Raw genomic sequence first — 20,527 nt, 5'->3', positions numbered from 1 at the left:
TCAAGATGGCGGTGTCTGCATCCCCGCCATGATGAATGAGGAGCCGCAGTCACCTGGGCAGCAGCTGTCACCGCCACAGGGGGTACAACAGCAGCCGCAGCCATCAAAGCAGCGCAAGCAGCTTAAGCAAATGGAGCATCGAGAATCTTCCCATCGACAAAGTCACAGCAGTGGAGGGTGTGCGAGTTCCGGCAAGACTGGTCAGAAAAGACTTCGTCAGTCCACCTCCGCCAGATGGGAGCCCTCATGTGAACGGCAACCACTGCCTCCGGTACCCTAGTCTGAACGGCAGTGTGGTGAGTGATCTTCGTGAAAGTCTCACCCTGAATAATGTGCTCTTCTCTCTCTCTTTTCCTCTTTCTCCTTTCATTTCTTGGGGCAGGAGGCGAAGAAGTGTAGTGCTAAAAGTAAAAACAGGGAGTGTGCTTTGTGCAAAATCGGTCTTCCCACCTCCTATGCCAAAAACCTTTGCTCGGACTGTATTCAGAAAACCATTGCAGAGGAGTCCTCCAGGTTTTCTTTAGAATTAAAGGATCTAATCCAATCAGAGGTCAGAGAGTCTTTAAGAGGCTTAACCTCACGCAATAAGAATAAATGAAAACTAGTTTCTTCAGAATCAGAGGAATCGGTGGAGTCCCGTTTTATAAGAGAACTGCCTTCCTCCTCTAATCTCTCCTCATCATCATCGGAGTCTTCGGATGATGATGGGGGGGGGGCAGACCTTGTTTTTCGGTTGATAATACTGAGAGACTAGTTAAAGCAGTCAGAGGGACTATGGGTATTACCGATACCAAGGTGCCCAGAAGAGTCCAGGATGTTATGTTCGGGGGCTTAGACTAAAGGAGGAGACACTCATTCCCGGTCAATGACAGGATTAAATCACTGATAGAAAGGGAATAGAAGAAATCGGAGAGGAAGGGTCAGCTGCCGTCATCCTCCAAGCAGAGGCACCCCTTTGAGGATGAGGATACGGCTAAATGGGACAAAACCCCTAAGATTGACGTGGCCATTTCAAAATCTTCAAAAAAATCCACTCTGCCCTTTGAGGATTTAGGAGCCTTAAAAGACCCGCTGGATAGAAAAGCGGAGTCCTTCCTTAAACAAGCCTGGGAGTCGTCAGCAGGGGCCCTTAAACCGGCAGTAGCAGCCACCTGCACCGCTAGATCTATGATGATCTGGCTTCAACAATTGGAAGACCAGATCAGGGGGAATGTGTCCAGGGAGAAAATTCTATCGGACCTTCCTCTTGTGCAGGGAGTGGCTGCATTCCTGGCAGATGCATCGGCAGATTCAGTTAGGCTGGCTGCCCGGTCTGCAAACCTCTCTAATGCAGCCCGTAGGGCGTTATGGCTCAAGAGCTGGCCAGGGGATGTGCAGTCAAAATCTAAACTGTGCTCAATACCTTGTGAGGGGGACTTCTTGTTTGGCAAAGGTCTAGATGACATCCTAGATAAAGCCGCAGACAAAAAACATGGATTTCCCACGGTGTCTGGTTCCCGGTTTAACAGCTCCTTTCGGAAGAGAAAATACAACGGCAGTAAAGCTCCCAGAGACCAAGGAAGCTGGAAAGACAAAAAGCCGTATAACAGAGGCTTCATGTTCGGGGGTCCCTCCTCCGAGAATAAGAAAGCCCCTAAGTGACCGTTCCCCCCAGGTGGGAGGAAGATTGTCCCACTTCCTGCCTGCCTGGAAGGAAATTTCATCCAATCCTTGGATCTTAGGGATAATCAGGAGGGGGCTCACATTAGAGTTCAAAAGCAGGCCCAAGAACACTGTCAAAATATCAGCCCCCAGGGGTTTAGTGGAACAGATAGCCTTACAGCAGGAAGTTCTCTCTCTGCTCAGGAAAGGAGTTCTGGTGGAAACACCTGCACCCGAGCAAGGAAGAGGATTCTATTCAACTCTCTTCCTAATAAAGAAGCCGGATGGCTCCTTCAGGACCATTGCGATCTTAGAGGCTGAACAACAATTTAGACTACAGGCCGTTCAAGATGGAAGCAATAAAATCGGCCATAAAGATGTTATTTCCGGACTGTTTTATGTGCGTCCTCTATCTGAAGGACGCCTACTACCCCATCCCGATTTTGCCACATCATCAACAGTTTCTAAGAGTAGCTGTACAATTCGGCAGGCACGTAAGGCATTTTCAGTTCGCAGCTCTTCCCTTTGGCATTTCCATGGCGCCAAGAGTCTTCACAAAAATTATTCTGGAGGTCACAGCGCACTTGAGGGAAAGAGATATTCTGGTCATCCCTTATCTGGACAACTTCTTTGTAGTGGGCAGATCAAGTCAACTCTGTGCTCTAGCCCTGGCGGACGTCATGGCCAGTCTAAGACGCCTAGGTTGGCTATTAAATCTGGAGAAGTCAATGCTGGAACCAAAGAGGGTTCAGTCTTTCCTGGGTCTCATTCTGGACTCAGAAAACCAAACCTGTCTTCTGCCAGAGGAAAAGAAGCTGATGATCAGATCCCTAATATCCGACCATGACCCTGAGGAGTGCAATGTCTCTGTTGCGTACAATGACGTCTTGCATCCCGGCGGTTCAGTGGGCCCAGTACCATTCCAGATGACTTCAACAGGAGATTCTGGCAGCGGACAGGCGGCTCAAAGGTCGCCTGAATGGGAAGATGTCTCTTCCAGATGTCGTGACCAACTCCATGGACAGGTTGACCGGAGATGTCCACCAATCTTTGGGGGTTCCTTGGACCTTCCAGGTGTCGGATACAATTACAACATACGCAAGTGCAGAAGATTGGGGAGCTCACCTAAGGGATCGTTCTGTACAAGGCCTCTGGTCGGACAGCGAGACAAGTCTCTCTTCCAACTCAAAAGAGCTGTTGGCAGCGAGAAATGCTCTAAAAGAATTCAGTTCTGCTCTTCAGGGTCCTCACGTCAGGATAATGTCAGACAACAGATCAACAGTCGCCTACATCAATCAGGGGGGTACCAGGTCTCTCCCTCTGATGTTAGTAGCGGATCAGATCTACAGGTTTGCCGAGAGTCGGCTGGTCACGCTCTCGGCGCTGCATATAAAAGGGGAAGAGAACATAAAGGCCGATTTCTTGAGTCGTCACCCCATGAAACAAGGAGAGTGGGAGTTGAATCCAGCCGTTTTTCAGCAGATTGTGGGTCAGTGGGGACAGCCCCAGATAGACCTATTTGCAAACAGACACAATCGGAAGACCGAAACATTTTGCTCCCTGAATCCAAAGGAGGGGTCGTTTGCGGTGGACGCGCTGCAGATTCCATGGGATTTTACTCTAGCTTATGCCTTTCCCCCTTTAATACTGATCCCTACTATCCTGAGGAAGATCCGAGAGGAACGGGCGAGGGTTATAGTGATCGCCCCGTTCTGGCCCAAGAGACCATGGTTCACTTGGATGAAGAGAATGTCCCAAGCAGATCCATGGGTTCTTCCGGACATCCCGGATCTCCTCAGGCAGGGCCCAGTCAGTCATCCCCAAAGAGCAGGCCTGCATTTGACGGCCTGGATTTTGAGAGGTCGGTATTGACGCAAAGGGGGTTTTCTCCAGACCTTGTTACTACCCTTCTGGCAAGTAGAAAGCCGATAACCACTAGAATCTATGGTAGAACCTGGGCTAAGTTCTTGTCTACCTCGGGTCAGTCTGCTAAAGGGAGGATTCCTATTGAGGCCATACTAGAATTCCTCCAGAAGGGGTTAAATATGGGACTAGCCACCAGTACTCTTAAGGTGCAGGTATCAGCTCTGGGGGCACTGTATAATTATGACTTGGCAGCAAATAGATGGATCATTAGATTTATTAAAGCTTGTCATAGATCCAGACCTATTCCTATTCCAAGAATGCCTCCTTGGGACCTTAATTTAGTTCTGGAAGCGTTAACCAAACCTCCCTTCGAGCCCTTAGAGAAGGGTTCAGAAAAAATCTTAACTTTAAAGACTGCTCTACTGGTAGCCCTGACATCAGCTCGTAGAGTCAGTGACTTACACGCACTATCCGTTAACCATCCATTCACTCAAGTATGTACGGATAGAGTAATCTTAGGCCGGGTCTGGTCTTATCTTCCTAAGGTAGCCTCCAAATTCCATAGGACGCAAGTAATCAATCTCCCTTCCTTCTATCCTAATCCTAGGGATTCTGAGGAACATAAGCTTCACACCTTAGATGTTAGGAGGGTGTTAGTCCGGTATTTGGAAGTTACAAAAGCCTGGAGGAAGAGTGACACCTTATTTATATCCTTTCAGGGGGCTAGTAAAGGACTTAAGGTTACAAGGGGGACCATAGCTAGATGGGTCTGGGATACTATTACCTTTAGCCTACTCTTCTAGCAATCTGCCGGTTCCAGAGAACCTGAAGGCCCATTCCACCAGAGCGGTAGCTGCTTCCTGGGCTGAGAAGGTGGATGTGCCCATCGACATCATATGTAAGGCGGCAACTTGGTCATCCCCCGCTACATTTTACAAACATTACCGTCTTGACCTTTCCTCTTCTACTGATCTGTCCTTTGGTAGGAAGGTGTTGCAAACGGTGATCCCTCCCTCTGGTATTTGATCTCTATAAATCTCTCAGGTGGTGCTTTATCACTGTGGTGTGCACTTTTTAAGGTGTTTAGTACAAATATTAAGGTGGTGGTTATGTATTAACCTGTCTTCGGAGGCCTTCTCATGCTCTGAAACAAAACTGATGCGGAGGAGAGGTACCGCCTTTTTATTCAGTAGGTTCCTGTCCTTGGTGGGCGGATACCCTCTCTCAGGTGGTGCTGTCATGGGCTCTGTAAAATCCCGTTACCGGTAAGTAACTAGGATCTTTCCTCTCCCTGGCGTAAAAAGCGCATGCAGAATTGACATGTGTTTTTTCTGCCAGGGAGAAGTGTTTTAACATTTTTACATGCGTTTTAAGTATGCGTATTTTCAAACACTTTTCCAATCGCTTTTGAGCATCACTTGAAAAAGTGCTTGACAAGTTTATCACAAATATAAATCCATGCAATTGGCATGGATTTATATTGTGTGACCATAAAATAGTTTAAAAAAAGGAATTACAAAGTTAAAAATATTCATACTCTCCTTCTGCCGGCCCCCGGTGTCCTAATGGTGTCCTCCCGGCGATGATGCACTCTCCTCGGCTCCCAGCGGTGATCTGCAAGGACCTTTGGTGACGTCATTTAGTCAGCTGATGGTCACTCGTCTTCATCCTTTCGGGAACAAGGGCTTGAATGAATCTGCTTCGGTACTTCTGTATACATTTTATTTTCATCACGGCTAGTAGTAAGATTGACACATCCACAGTCCTAAGAAAGTGATATCCTTTTAATTATTGGAACACCAACAAGCATTTTTCGGATTCTGCTGGGTTGACCATTGGCTATGAATTTCTTGGGCACTTACACCATACACTAGAACATGAAGTATTGTTAGATATCAACAGACATCCCACAATTTGAATGATGTAACTAAAATATTAGGACCTTTTTGTCTTCTCATTCCATTTACAGGAGAAGCTTTTGATAACGCCAAGATTATAAATGCTGCTGTAGCCAACATAATCGTCTTCATCTTACTGAGTAAACGGTTTGATTATGAAGATCCCACACTTCTGAAATTAATAAAGATCGTTAATGAAAGTATGCAATTAATCGGAACACCAATGGCAATGGTGAGAAGGTCTATTTCATATTGTATTTAAATAACATTAAATTACTATTTTTTTTTTTTACTAGAACATTAAGATTTGATTGGCCGAGGTCTGAGCTTCTGGCCACTCAGCAGTCAACAGAAAGAAGGTGTCGATTATTGCATTAACCTTATTAAGTGTCCTCAATGCGGCACCACTCTTGTCCATATGGTACTGTATCTCAGCACTATTTGCTTAATTCAACTATATCTGACCCCTAAATATAAAGTTGAAATTGGGACATGACGCTGACTTCAAGCCTGATAATGAGTTTATTGAAGGGCTGAAACATAACTCATGTTTCACGGGCTTGGTTGAAATGAACCACTGCCATATTTGATCTTTTGAAGTTCTGTTTTTGTTGGTCCCCTCCTATGATGTTATTCTGATGTGCAGTCTGCTCCTAGTTTAAATTTCTTCTCATTCGGACTTGTCTTACACCATAAGGTACTGGATGTGTAATCACCAGTACTACTGCCTTCACTAGCTCTCATGTATTGGCAAACATTTATTTCTACTGTGATTTGAATTTGATCTATAGTCAATAATGAATCTTTCATACAGACATTGATGCTTTTCAGCATGTGATTTCATTCTTACATGACCTTCCATGAGTTCAATCTTTTCTTTACAGCCAATGAAAGCCTTTGTGGTTCCTCCCTCCTTCCGCTACAGATTACGAATGGTTATTATCATTATTTATTACTACAGCGCCATTAATTCCATGGCGCTTTACATGTTTTAAATGGGTATATAGCAAACAACAATTACAATGATTTGGCAAAAACGAGTCAGTGACTAGTACAGGAGGAGAGAGGACCCTGCCCGCAGGGCTCTCAATCTAGAAGGGATGGTGAGGATACAGTAGATGAGGGTAGAACTGGTCATGCAGCGGTATGGTGGAGCTCGGGCTACCGCAGGTTGTATGGTTGTCGGTAGAGGTGGGTCTTCAGGTTCCTTTTGAAGGTTTCCACGGTAGGCGAGAGTCTGATGTGTTGGGGTAGAGAGTTCCAGAGTAGGGGGGATGCACGTGAGAAATCTTGTATACAATTGTGGGAAGAGTAGATAAGAGGGGAGTAGAGAATGATATCTTTTAAGTATCGGAGGTTGCGTGCAGGTACGTACCGGGAAACTAGGTCACAGATGTGTGGAGGAGACAGTTTGTGGATGACTTTGCATGCCAAGGTTAGGGTTTTGACCTGGAGTCTCAAGGCAATAGGGAGCCAGTGAAGGGATTGACAGAGAGGAGAGGCTGAGGAATAGCGGGGGGGACAGGTGAATTAGTCGGGCAGCAGAGTTTAGGATAAATTGGAGGGGTGCAAGAGTAGTAGAAGGGAGGTTGCAGTAGTCAAGGCAGGAGATGAACTAGTGTATGTGCAGATTTGTGGTTTAGGAATGTGTGGATCCGGGAGATATTTTTAAGTTGGAGTCGGCAGGAAGTGGAAAGGGCTTGGATATGAGGTTTGATCAGAGTCCAGATCAGAGTCAAGGGTTACCCCGAGGCAGCAAGCTTGCGGGACTGGGGAGAGTGGACAGCCATTGGTTGGTCAGATGGTGGAGTTGAGCAAGACGGTGGAAAGATTATGAATTCGGTTTTATCCATATTTAGTTTTAGGAATCTAGCAGAGAAGAAAGATGAAATAGCTGACAGGCAGTGTGGGATTATGGTTAGTAAGGAGGTGATATCAGGTCCAGAGAGGTAGATCTGTGTGTCATCAGCTTAGAGGTGATATTGAAAAGCCTGACATTCTATGAGCTGTCCCAAGCCAAAGGTGTAGATGGAGAAGAGCAGGGTTCCTAGAACTGAGCCTTGGGGAACACCGACAGATAGGGGGCGAGGTGATGAGGTGGTGTGTGAGTGGGAGACATTGAATGTCCGGTCTGTTAGGTATGAGGAGATCCAAGATTGGGCCAAGTCTGTGATGCCGAGTGATGAGAGTCTGTAGTAGGAGGGAATGGTCTACTGTGTCAAAGGCATATGACAGGACCAGAATGAGAAGGACAGAAGTGTCGCTTGGATTTGGTGGTCAGTAGGTCATTGATGATTTTAGTCAGGGCAGTTTCAGTAGAATGGAGCGGTCAGAAGCAAGATTGGAGGCGGTCAAAGAGGGAGTAGGAGGAGATGGATGTGTTGTTCCAGTAGTTTTGAGGCATAGGGGAGAAGTGATATGGGGCGATAGCTAGACAGACAGGATGGGTTAAGGGATGGCTTTTTGAGGATGGGTGTGATTGATGCATGTTTGAAGCATGCGAGGAAGACACCAGTTGCTAGTGACAAGTTGAAGAGGTGGGTTAGGGTTGGAATGAAGACTGTGGTAAGGTTTGGAATGAGGTGCGATGGAATTGGGTCAAGTTCGCAGGTGGTGAGATTTGACTTGGAGAGTAAAGAGGAAAGTTGATCTTCCGTGATGGCAGAGAAGCTGGTTTTGGAGGAGGAGAGTTGAGTAGATATGAGGAGGAACTGTGGGGACTTATGGCAAAAGCTTTGTCTGAAGGTGTCAACCTTCTGCTTGAAAAATGTGGCAAAGTCTTCAGCTGAAATGAGTGAAGAGGGAGGAGGTGCAAGGTGATGGCGTATAGAATTGAAACTTCTGAATAGCTGTTTAGGGTAGTGAGACAGGGAGATGAGAAGTAATTTTCTTTTGCTGCAGTGAGTGTGGACCTGAAAGTAGTGAGGGCTTGTTGAGTGCTCATTGGAGTTGGACCTTTTCCATCTCCACTCAGCAACCCTGGAAGCCCGTCTCAGTTCTTTAGTCAGGCTGGTGTGCCAGGGCTGTCTGTTGATTGTGCGAGCTTCGGTATTTATAAGGGGGAGACTGATTCAAGAGCTGCAGCTGTTTTGGTGTTATATAAGGCGGCAGCAGCATCTGCATTGTGTAAGGAATTTATGTCTGTAAGAGGGAGAAGGGATTCGGAGAGTGAGTGTTGGTTGCAGTGTTTGAAATTTCTGCGAGAGTGTGCAAATTTCTGGATGGGGGATTGTGGACCTGGAGAGGAGAGGGGAGAGAATGTGAGTAAATTGTGGCCAGAAAGAGGGATAGGAGAGTTAGAGAGGTTAGATAGGGAACAGAGGCAGGTGAATATGAGGTCCAGAGTGTGGTTATCTTTGTGAGTGGGGGCTGAAGACCATTGAGCAAGGCCAAAGGAGAAAGTGAGGGATAGAAGCTTAGAGACAGATGGGTGGGAAGTGTCAATGGGAATGTTGAAGTTGCCCATGATGATAGTGGGGATGTCAGCGGAAAGGAAGTGAAGTAGCCAGGTGGTGAAGTGGTCTAAGAAGGTAGTTGCTGACCCTGGGGGACGTACATGACAGCCAGTTGGAAGGGAAGTAAATGTGCACGCAGTGCACTTCAAAAGAGGGGGGGGAGTAATGGAGGGTGGCAGTGGGATATGTGAGAAGGAGCAGTATGTATGTATATATATTATAGTGTGTGGGGGGAGCAGTAGCGGGGCACAGGAGGCAGCAGCCACTCACTGCAGCCTACACTGTCCCCGCTGCTAAAGAAAGTGAATATTCATGCTCCTTAATAGCAGCACACAGTGTAGCCACAGCGCGGTTCCTGCTACTGCCGGAATCGCCTGAGTCCACTGTTAAAGGGGGTGAATATTCATGCCCTTTAATAAGCGGTCACACGTGATGGCCCGACAGCAGCAGGAGCCTCAGCACGGCTACACTGTGTGCCGGCTATGAAGGAGAATGAAGTCCCCGTGCACACAGTCCCATCGTGGGGAGCAGTGACTTCCGGCAGCTGATCTCTTTGTGAGCCGCGCATGGCAGTGACGTCATACGCCGCTCACATGGCGAGATCAGTGCAGGCAGACAGGACGCAGTACTGGAGGAGAGAGAAGAAAGGTGAGTAGAAGTGTTTATTTTTTTATGTGCAGCCTGATGGGGATTAGTGGGACCATGCATACTAGGATAGGGATTAGGGGTGCCATGCATACCAGGATAGGGATAAGGGGTGCCATGCATACCAGGATAGGGATTAGGGGTGCCATGCATACCAGGATAGGGATGAGGGGTGCCATGCATACCATGATGGGGATGAGGGGTGCCATGCATACCAGGATGGGGATGAGGGGTGCCATGCATACCAGGACGGGGATGAGGGGTGTCATGCATACCAGGACGGGGATGAGGGGTGCCATGCATACCAGGATGGGGATGAGGGGTTCCATGCATACCAGGATGGAGGGATGCCAGGCATACCAGGATGGGGATGGGGACCACGTATAAAAGGAAGGGGGGGTATATATACCAGTATGGGGGACATTGTCATATTGTCAGAAATGAGGGACATTACCCCTATACCTGTGTCAGCGGACACCCTCCCCCTTAAAAGTGCATCATGAACACATTTTGCTTAAATTTTTTTTAACTTTCCTCCTCTAAAACTTAGGTGCGTCTTATGGTCCGGTGCATCTTATAGTCTGAAAAAATACAGTAGTTCTGAGGGGGAGGTGAGGTGGATGGAGAGGATGAAGGAAGAGATGACTAGTTCCTTGCTAGGTGTAGGGATTAGTGGGGTTAGTAGAAAGTGAAGGGCTATACAGGAGAGAGTGAAAACAAACAGGAACCTTGTTTACTGTGACTAAGTATCCAGTTTCCTTCAGTTCCAATTCAGGACTAATTCAGTGATGTACACTTCTATGTTACACTTGTATGGTGCACTGGCAGATGACACGACGTCATCAGACGTATGACGTACAGACGTAAAGCTCACAAATATATTTGCTACAAGGTGCAGGCAGCTGTTAAGTAGAGGTGAGTGGCCTCTGCTCATCTATATAAGATAATTAACACTGGGCCACAGTTGGGTTTGGTTACCTGTAGGAGAAATGGATAAACAGAGATATTGATTAGAATGTGATGGTTATAGATGACTAGGTGCAGTCTTTATACATCATATTAAATTCAGGACTAATTCAGAGCTGTACACTTTTAGTTAACTTCTGGTTATCTTCTCAATTTACACTCATACACAATATATATGATCTCTATTTTACTCCCTCTAGATAGTCTTGTTTGCAGTTTCTTCATTATCTACAGCCTATGGAATAATCCTGTAAGACTTGGATGCAACCTCCCCATGCTTTGATATGCCATCTGCAGTCTCTTTCCCTCACTTCTGCTATCTCTAACACTAAGAGAAAAGAGGGGAAGTGGGGCAAAAAGCAATGTAAAATAATTACACAGGGTCTAAATCAGCAATGTTGTAGGACATTTTAATGAATCAGGTTTATGGTTAGTGCACAAGACCATAATAATCGGACTAGTGCTATCCATTGTTTTGATGGATGGCACTCGTCCCCATGGTGTGTGTTCAATGAGGCAGTGAACATGTCCACTTTTTTTTTTTTTTTATTTTCTCGGACTGATTCGATCCCAGGAAAAAAGTTGCAGTATGCACAAATTACCTCCGATAATCGAATGCCACTCATCCATTCATGTCTATGGGTCAGTGAAAAACATCAGACTGCATTCGGATGACATCCAGTCCAATTTTCACGGACACACTGCATGTAGAAGATGGAGAAACTTTTTTTTCTCCACATCCAAAAAAATTGGAGCACACTGTAATGAAACTCTGATCAGAGTGTAATTGGCATAATCGGACTGATTTCCTTGGATGAGAGAAAATTGGTTGTGTCTCTATAAGCCTTGAGGCTTGTACCGATGACCGTCATAATCGGACGAGTACTATCCATTGTTTTGACGGACTTGTCCTCAAGTTATCCAATGAGGCAGTGGACAAGTCCGATTTATTTTCATTGGACTGAATCTGTCTGAAGAAAAAAATTACAGCATGAACTGTCTTCTCTGATAATTGGATGGCACTCGACCATTAATATTTTTGGGTCTGTGGTAAACATCAGATCGCACATGACATCAGAGTTTGATCCGATTTTCATGAACGCACTGCATGTAAAAGATGGAAAACATTTTTTTTTCTACATCTGAGAAAATCGAATCACATACTAGCATAATCGGAGAGCAAATTGGTCGTCGTGTGAACCTAGCCAACTAGAGAGTTGCAGAATGTTGTGTATAAGAAACAACTGATAACTAAATATATTAACCACCAAAGGTGTCTATGACTTTAACCTCTTCCTGACGTCGGGCGCAATAATACATACTTGCGCCTTGTGCCTTATGGACCATGTTCAGATTATTACGCCCTGGCGATTGCGCCAGCACAGAGGCTGTGCGGGCCCTATTGCCGCTGGGTGTCAGCTGATTTTTACAACTGACAACCGGTACTATGTGCCAGGAGTGGTCTTGCACTGTTCCCGGCACATTAAACCCTGAAATGCTGCGATCAAAGTCGATCGCAACATTTCCGGAGCAGGCAGTGGTAAAAGCGCCCCTCTTACTTTGTATCGGCGACCTTCGTGCTGTGAGCACGGGGCCCCGATCGCTGCCATGGTGACCCGATGTCGTCATGATGACATCTGGGTCACCAGGCTTCCGGAAGTTAGGTAGATCGTGCTCAGTGCACGATCTACCTAACGTGTGTCTGCAGGGCCGACAGCCTGCATAGCAAAGAGATTCTGCTGCTGCATCTCTATGCTATACAAGCAACCAGTCTGCAAAAAATAAAATTCCCATAGTGGGACAAAGTGTAAAAGTAATAAAAAAAATGTCTTAAAGTGGAAAAAAAAAAAGTAAAAATATAAAAAAAAAATAATCCAAAAAAATAAAATTATACTGTACCCATAAATAAATATTATGAAAAAAAAATACACATTTGCTATCGCCACAGCCAGAACAATCTGAACTATAAAACTGTCCGACTAGTTAACCCCTTTAATGAACAGGGTAAGAAAAAATAAATAAACTAACAAAAAACTATGCTTTACCAACATACCACCAAACAAAAAATGGAATAAAATGCGACCAAAAAGACGAATGTAAATAAAAATGGTACCACTGAAAACATCATTTTGTCCCCCAAAAAGCAAGCCACCATACAGCTTCATCAGCCGAAAAATAAAAAAGTTGCAGCTCTCATAATAAAGTGATGCCAAATTTTTTTTTTTTCTTTAAAATTTATTGTGCAAAAGCACCAAAACATAAAAAAATATAAATGTAGTATCGCTGTAAACATACTGGCCCAAAGAAAAAAGCTGCCTTATCAATTTTACCACACGTGGCACAACATAAAAAAAAAAAATCCTGAATTGTTGGTTTTTGTTTATTCTGTCTACAAAAAATTGGAATAGAAAGCGATCAAGAAATGTCACAAGCCCAAAAATGGTACCAATAAAAACATCAACTTGTCTTGCAAAAAAAAAATCCTTACATGACTTTGTAGGACGAAATATGGAAAAATTGTAGCTCTCAAAATATGGTGCAGCTAAACTAGTCTTTGAAAAAGAAAAGTGGTTTACTAGTGTGTGACAACTGCCAATCATAAAAACCCGATATAAATCTGGGTTTGCTGTAATCGCATCATCCTAAAGAATAAAGTTGTCCAATCATTTATACCGCACGAGGAACTGCGTAAAAAATAAACACTAGGGTTAGTGTCGTGCTAGGGTTGGGGTCGTGCTAGGGTTGGGGTTGTGCTAGGGTTGGGGTTAGGGTTATAGTAGGGTTGTACTAGAGTTGGGGTTAGGGTTGGGATTTTTTCAAAAGTAAAGAAAAAAAAAAGATGACGATATGGCGACTAATGTTGAGCGCAAGTGCTCACTTCTTGAGTTTGCATCGGGTACTCGGGTATGCATCGAGTATCACGGGTGCTCGAGTGACATGCTCAAGTCTCCACCCCATATGTTTCACGGTTGTTTATACAGCCAATAAAAAACACGCGGGGATTACCTGCCATACATGAGCAATCCCCACATGTTTTTTTTTGGGTGTCTAACAATTGTGGTACATGTTCAAAAATTTTCAACATTTTTGCCAATTTTTTCACAAATGAACACAAGTCATATTGAATAAATTTCTACCACTATCCTGAAGTACAATATATCACGAAAAAACAATCTCAGAATCAGTGGGATCTGTTGAAGCGTTCCAGACTTATTACCTCATTAAGTGACAGTGGTCAGAATTTTAAAAATTGGCCTGGTCATTAAAGTGCAAACCACCTTTTGGGGGTAAAGGGGTTAAAGCTTGTGTAACTTTTCTTCATCGATTCATCCATTTTTTTTTCTCTGCAGTTATATAATGCATTTCCAACTGTGATAGGCTGGTGTTCCAGTGTCCGGAAAACGGTGATGCAGAATGTGGATGAATTGCATGCTTTTATACGGGAAACCTTCACCAACCAGAAGAAAGAACTGGATGTCAATGACCAAAGGAATCTTATCGACTCATTCCTGGTGAAGCAAAAGGAGGTACAGAAATCTGAGACAACTTGAGTGTCTAATTTAGCATATCCCATGGTGGTGATGTCATTTTGACAGTGTTCTTGTTATACTTTTTAGTCATTTTTAGGATGTGACTGGAAATAAACTTTTCCAGGACCTAGATAATAATAGCTTATCCTTAGGATAGGTTATTAAAATCAGGTTTCTGGGGTCAGAATCAGATTTCTGGGGTCTGACACCCAGAAATTCCCACCAATCAGCTGTTTGCAATTCTGTCAACGATCTTATGAACTCAGTATACGGAAGTAAAACCCTGCAGCTTCGTGCTCTGTGCAGTGGCCATTCTCTGTACTGCAGCTTACATAGATGTGAATGGGAGCTAATTTACAGTACCCAAGAATAGCCACTATGCAGTGTAGGAGCTACGGCGTTTTGGCTCTTTTACACCATTTACTTCCGGTCTTTTTGGTAGCTACAAATATGTGATCAGTGGGGATATTGGAGGTCAGATCTGCACTGGGCTGATAATGATAACTTATTATAAGCATAGATCATCGACATATTCGTATTAGACTGTTTCATAAAAGGAAACCTGTTGTGCACAAAAATGCTACTTATCTGCAGATATAGGGTTAATCAGCAGGTACATAGTGTTAAAATATTGCCTGGCCACCTTAATGAGAGAAAATTAACTTAAATCCTTCCAGAAGCTGCCTGCTTTTAGTTATTGGCGCATGCATGAGCAATTAGTCACCTTTCATCCTTTAGTGTTATTGAAGTAGTTATCACATCTCCTAGTGGTGGAGATTGGAATGGCACTATATTACTGAAAGTGAGTCACTGTACTTTCTATTTTGGTTCCATTCAGCCTAAAGGACTTAATAAGCAGCTTACATTTGGCTGTTTCATTTAACGTTTCATCTACCCCCTCCCTTCCCGCCCCCCTTCTCCATAACCCTTTTCACCTCTTTTTTTTCCTATTTTTCCCATCTCCACACCCCCCTTTTATATTTTTCTATCATTGATGTTTTCATTTAGTTTTATAGTTAGTCCACATATTCTTTATCAATCCGATAAAGATGGGCAAAAATACTTGACTACAGCTCATTATTGTGCCTGTAATTATATTTTTTCTTGATTTGTATTTTATATTGTTTAGTATAGGGATAGTGTGTGTATTGTGTGTGTGTGTGTGTGTTTAGATAGATAATAAAAAAAATATGTGCACCATTAATAATATCTGTTAGGGTGCCAGTCTCCAGGGTAGGGTAGGGATCAGACACTATAGGGTTCAAATTTATTGCTTAAAGAGGTTGTCCACTTCTTTTTCATTGATGGTGACCTATCCTTAGGATAGGTTATCCATGTCGGATCAGTCAGAGTTTGACATTGGACACTCCCGCCAATCAACTTTTATCGGTGTTAGCGACGGAGGCTGCTGGCTGAAAGTAGTCACTTGCGGAGTTGCCTTTTCTTCTCGTAGAGGCCGCTGCCAGGTGCTGCACATCTGCATCCTATTTAAATCAATAGGAGGTGGATGTGTAGTACCCGGCCACTACCAGAAGATGGCCAGGTCCGTAAGTGAGTACTTGTACTTGTGGCCGCCGCCTCCAATAACAGCTGATTGGCAGGGGGGCCGGACTCTGGCAGATCAGACATTGATGACCTATCCTACAGTACGGTTATCAATGAAAAAGTAGTGGACAACCTCTTTAACTTTTATGCTCCTTTCCCTACTCTTTAGTTTTCCCTTTGACAAATGTTTTGAGTTTCTGCCCAAAACTTCCTAAACTAATATATTCTATGTGGTCATGCTACATTATTAATTATAGGATCACACTCATTATTATACTTTCTTTCTGCCTAAATATTCGGGTTTTGCCATATAATTATTTTTTTAGGCATTCCTTCAGGTCATACATATATTTTTTTGTCTATTTTGTATTTGTTTTTTTGCTATACTGGGTATTTTAATATTAAATTAATAAAAATGTAATATTCTTAATTAAGGGGTTTTGTTGCTGTCACGAATCATTAGAAGATTTGTGGCAGCTCTGGGTATGCTGGAATTTAAATGTAGTTTTTTTTTACTTTGATCCAGCAAGAGTTAATGTCAGTCTCTTGCTGTCAGCTTTTTAGTCCTATCAGCTGATGTTGGATGGTAACCACTCCCATCTCCCTTTAAATAGTCACATGATCCTTCAGCATCATCGGTTATAAAGTTCATTCTATGCAGACCAGCTAGAGGTGTGGAGTACTCCTGTGACTTTGGTGGAGCCACTGTGTTAGTTCTGCACTCTGGTGCCGTTGTTGGAGCTTTGCTGCAGATTCCAAGTTAAGCTGTTTTGTATTGCTGCCAGTCCCTTGTTTAACATCTTACCCTGTGTCATTTATCTGTAGTGATAAGTCTAGCGTCTTTGTCAGCCAGTGCACTAGCCAGGGTTTGTTGAGGAGACAGTCAGGGACTAGGCTTGTGACGGTGGGGTGGGTGGGGGGGTGGGGAAGGACCCGCATAGAATGTTAGGGGAGAATAGGAAGAGACACAGGTTGGTGTCAGGAGGTATCCCATACCTCGCTCCCTACATTATGGCATTCCTCCCCCCTATATGATCCTGCTGTATCCTGCTGGACACCCAAGTGCCTCGTTCGTGACATTATAATCGACGAGCACCATTTTTTTTTTTTTTTCATGAGTCCCTATGGCTCAAGTTCAAGCTTTAGCACTGCTACTTTAGACCCTCATGGATGAGGTTACTGATGAGGATGTATGAGGTTGCAGTCACAGGTGGTGCAGCAGCTTCAGCAAATTTCTGGGTATTGGGTCTCGGCTCATGCCCAGACTTAACCTGAACCCAAAATATCTCTTCTGACAGGTTCCGTGGAGGGAGAGATAAATTTGTGGTTTATAGGGAAGCTTGAAAATTCTATTTCAGGCTCCGCCCTCATTCCTCAGGGAGTGACGTACAATGAGTGGGGATTGTGGTCTCCCTTCTTGGGGGTGATCCCAGTCCTGGGTCTTCTCCATACCGACCAACTCTCCCTCTTTGTGGTCGGTGGAAGAGTATTTTGCAGATTTGGCCAGCCATGGTATATGGTGATCTTGATAGCGTCTCCCTGGCTGAGTCAAAACTCTGTAGGATCATTCAAGGGGCTCGGCCAGCTGAAAAGTACTGCTTGGAGTACCTGAGGTGAGCCACTGACACTCGGTGGAATGATCCAGCCCTTAGGAGTAATTTTTGTGAGGGTCTATTAGTTAGACTGCAGGATTCTCTGACAAAATATGCTACTCCAAGGTCATTGGAGGCCGCTATGGCCCTTGCTATCAGGGTGGATAGACACCTCAGGGAGAGATCTACATCAATTGTACCCCCTGTTGTTGTTCCTAGGGAGGAGGCCACGCAGGTGCTGTTGTATGAACCCATGCGGTGGGGAGGTGCCTCCGTTTCCAGCGATTCACCGTTGGAAGGGGGCATCTTATGTGGCGCCTTGCTGCGCATTGGTGCCACAGATCCCTGAGGGGTGCATGGACAGATTCCTCCACAAGAGGCCCACATATCATTCACACACCTCCACCTTCCACCTCAGACCACCAGAGGGAGCCCGGATAGGGATATAAATGGGGAAGGTGGAGCTAGGCAGTTCAGTCTGAAATCTACAGACTGGAGTGTGCAGTCTACAGTCTGCTGCAGCCAGAGAGGTAGTCAGGTCAGTCCAGACTCAGAGAGCTCGAGTTAGTGAGCCTAGGGCGTGCCGACGCCAAAAGAGCGGTGAAGTGCAGTGTGCCGGCTGCAGTGTGAAGCCTAGAGAGGGCCCCGAGCATGGCCGAAGGTGAGTGGAAAGAGAGCAACATGGGGGGCAGAGGAGCTTTACCCGCTCACCCCAAAAACCATTTACCGGACACCGGGTCCGCGTCTGCAGGGATTCCTTACATCCAGCAGAAATAACCGGAACCCCTGGTGAACTATATGTCCCAGGAACACCAAAAGCTGACTGTTATACCAGGGTCAGGAGTCAAGGAGGCTCAAGGTTCCAGGGAGTGTGATCTCCAACAGATGGCCCTAGGTCAGCAGGTGCAAGACAGAGACTAAGTTAGGCCTAGCTCCAAGCAGGTCAGAAACTTATCAAGGAAAGGCAAGGAATAGGAGGCCCCTCACTCTGGGGAGAGTCCTGATATGCACCCTTCACCCTGAACCGTGCCAGAAACAAACCAGTAAAGGTACTGAAGTGAACTGTTGTGTGCGTGCCTATCCTTCCTGCGTCCCCTCTGTCCTGCATCCTTACTCCTACGCTGCCCTGAGGCCCCGCTCCACCTGTGGGGAGCCATACCAACTAATCTGCCTAAACACCGGCCTCAGAGGACTGTAGCAGCGCTGGTGATCCTCACCAGACACCACGGGTGGCGTCACAAACATTCCCCTATCCCATATATCTTTCCCTCCTTCTTTTTAAGTGTGACCCCAGTGTACGGGCCTGGGAGCCGACCAACGCGACATCCCCCAAGGTCAGCCAACAACAAGGCCCGGGCGCCGAGTCATCCCCATCCCCTGGGCGCATCACTTACGGATCATTAGATCAATGTCTGTCTTGCTGTTCCATCGCATAAGCCACACCCTCCTGGTCATGTGGATGGAGATGACCAGGGTGTGTACATTTCCTCCATTAATATGTTTGTTTAACATTTCAGCTGACATAGTAGTGGGTGGGAAAACTGAGACTATTCTGGTTTTGGTGGATGGTGGAGCTGGAGTCTGTTTGGTGGATGCTCGCTTTACTCAGACCCATAGTCTTATCAGAAGGCACTAGCGAGATTCATTCCTATTTTTGCCACTGATTCTGCTCCCTTTGGCCAGACAAATTTGAGCCAAGTCGTACATAATGTGAACTTCTGCATAGGGACCTACATAGTGAGTTCCTGTTGTTCTACATCTTGGAGAGTCTGCCTACGCCCATCGTCTTAGATCTTCCCTGGCTGAAGAAACACATTCCGGTCATAAATTAACGGTGCAGAGAAATAGTCAGTTGGGGCAAATTTTGTAAGAACAGTTGCTAGGGTGCTACTTTCTCTGCCATCTTGATGAAACCTACCCCTCCTTCTCCAGTGGACGTAGCTAGGGTGCTACCGGAGAAAACGCTTGAGACTCTACCCATGCCCCAGGTTAACTCTAGACCCTGATGTCCTCCCGGGAGGATTGGTCGGGGGGGGTGCTAGTTACCACTGAGGGTAAGAGTTTTGTTACATGAGGAAGTGGGTGCCTCCATTGTCAGTCCTTCAAGTTGAGTACCATCTGACTCCAAATATACGTGTGTAATGAAAGTTAAGGTCTGGACCTGTGGGTGAATGGTGTGTATGTGTGGGTGTCCACTAGTGATGAGTGAGAATGCTCACCACTATTCTTTACTCGCCCGAGCATCTCAGTGCTCGAGATGCTCAGTGCTCAGCAAGTATTTTTGAAATGCAGGAGCACGAGTCCCCGTTGCATGTTTAGACAGCGAATTAACATGCAGGGATTGCCTGCCAGTCACTATAATGCCGCAGGCATGTTATTTGTGGCATTAGTATGATTGGCTGGAAGCATAGCATCATCAGGTCTATATAAGACCCAGGACCCTATGCTCGTCAGTCTACTGGTTCAGTAGGGAGAGCTGCAGCTGAGTAAGGGAGAGAATTGGTGGCTGTTTTAGTTAGATATTCCACAGCATTACAAATCCACACTTCCAATCCTTCTAAGGACTAATTCTGATACATATTAATCCTGGTCATAGCAGTAGTAGTTACTGTCACAAGAGGTGGATGATGAAAAGACACAATTGCCAGCAAGTCAGGAGGAGGCCAAGGGTGCGTAGGCGGAAGACTAGGTGGTGAACGATGAAGACACTGACCCAACCTGTGAAGGTTACATGTATTGTGAGGTCAGCAACACAGAGGGGAAGGGAGCCGTAGCACCACAAAAGGCAGGAACAAGAAGTGGGGTGGCCACAGACACAAGGCTGGCAACTGTCCCCTGAACACAAACATGAGGGAAGTTGGCAGTCCAACTGCTAGATCTTCCCGAATCTCGCTCTTTTTTTAAACACTGTCCAGTTAACCCCAAAAAGGCCATTTGCAACATCTGCCATGCCAGCATCATTAGGGGCAGCAAAACTACCAGCCTGCCCACCACCAGCATGCTCGGGCACATGACAGCAAAGCACCCGACTAGTTGGGCTGAACGCCAGAGTCCAGAAACAGTGTCTGCCTGTGACGCCACTGCCTGTTTCACTGTTGTGCGTGCACACCAATCCCCTGTCCATTGCGCAGGTGAAGATGCCTCCCACCCTGCACCAGTCATTGCATACTTGCAACCACCACCATCAGCAATCATGTCCTTGTCCTAGTCCCAGTGCAGCATTCAGTTGTCCCTACCCCAGTCCTTTTGAATGCAAGGGCAAATACACAGCCAATCACCCATAGTCTACAATATTAAACTGCCACATTTCTCGACTGCTTGCACTTTAAATGTTGCCTTTTAGGCTTGTGGATATGGAAGCTTTCCACAACCTCATGGCAGAGTCTGTC

At 45.5% G+C, this 20,527-nt stretch overlaps 1 protein-coding gene across 2 annotated transcripts in view; it reads left to right on the top strand.

The window, feature by feature from the left end:
* LOC141258815 (cytochrome P450 2K1-like) overlaps nucleotides 1–20,527 on the top strand; it is a 63,489-nt gene that overhangs the window by 27,264 nt on the left and 15,698 nt on the right. For both annotated transcript variants that reach the window (XM_073673967.1, XM_073673966.1), the window contains 2 exons: nucleotides 5,477–5,637; nucleotides 13,822–13,998. In XM_073673967.1, coding sequence (XP_073530068.1) covers nucleotides 5,477–5,637; nucleotides 13,822–13,998 — 338 coding nt within the window. The remainder of the gene's footprint in view (nucleotides 1–5,476; nucleotides 5,638–13,821; nucleotides 13,999–20,527) is intronic.

The sequence above is a fragment of the Phyllobates terribilis genome, unplaced genomic scaffold (assembly GCF_046119375.1).
Source record: "Phyllobates terribilis strain yellow unplaced genomic scaffold, ASM4611937v1 Scaffold_3__8_contigs__length_932513732, whole genome shotgun sequence".
In the NCBI taxonomy this organism is placed as follows: Eukaryota; Metazoa; Chordata; class Amphibia; order Anura; family Dendrobatidae; genus Phyllobates; species Phyllobates terribilis.
This window is presented reverse-complemented; position numbering and strand designations above follow the sequence as displayed.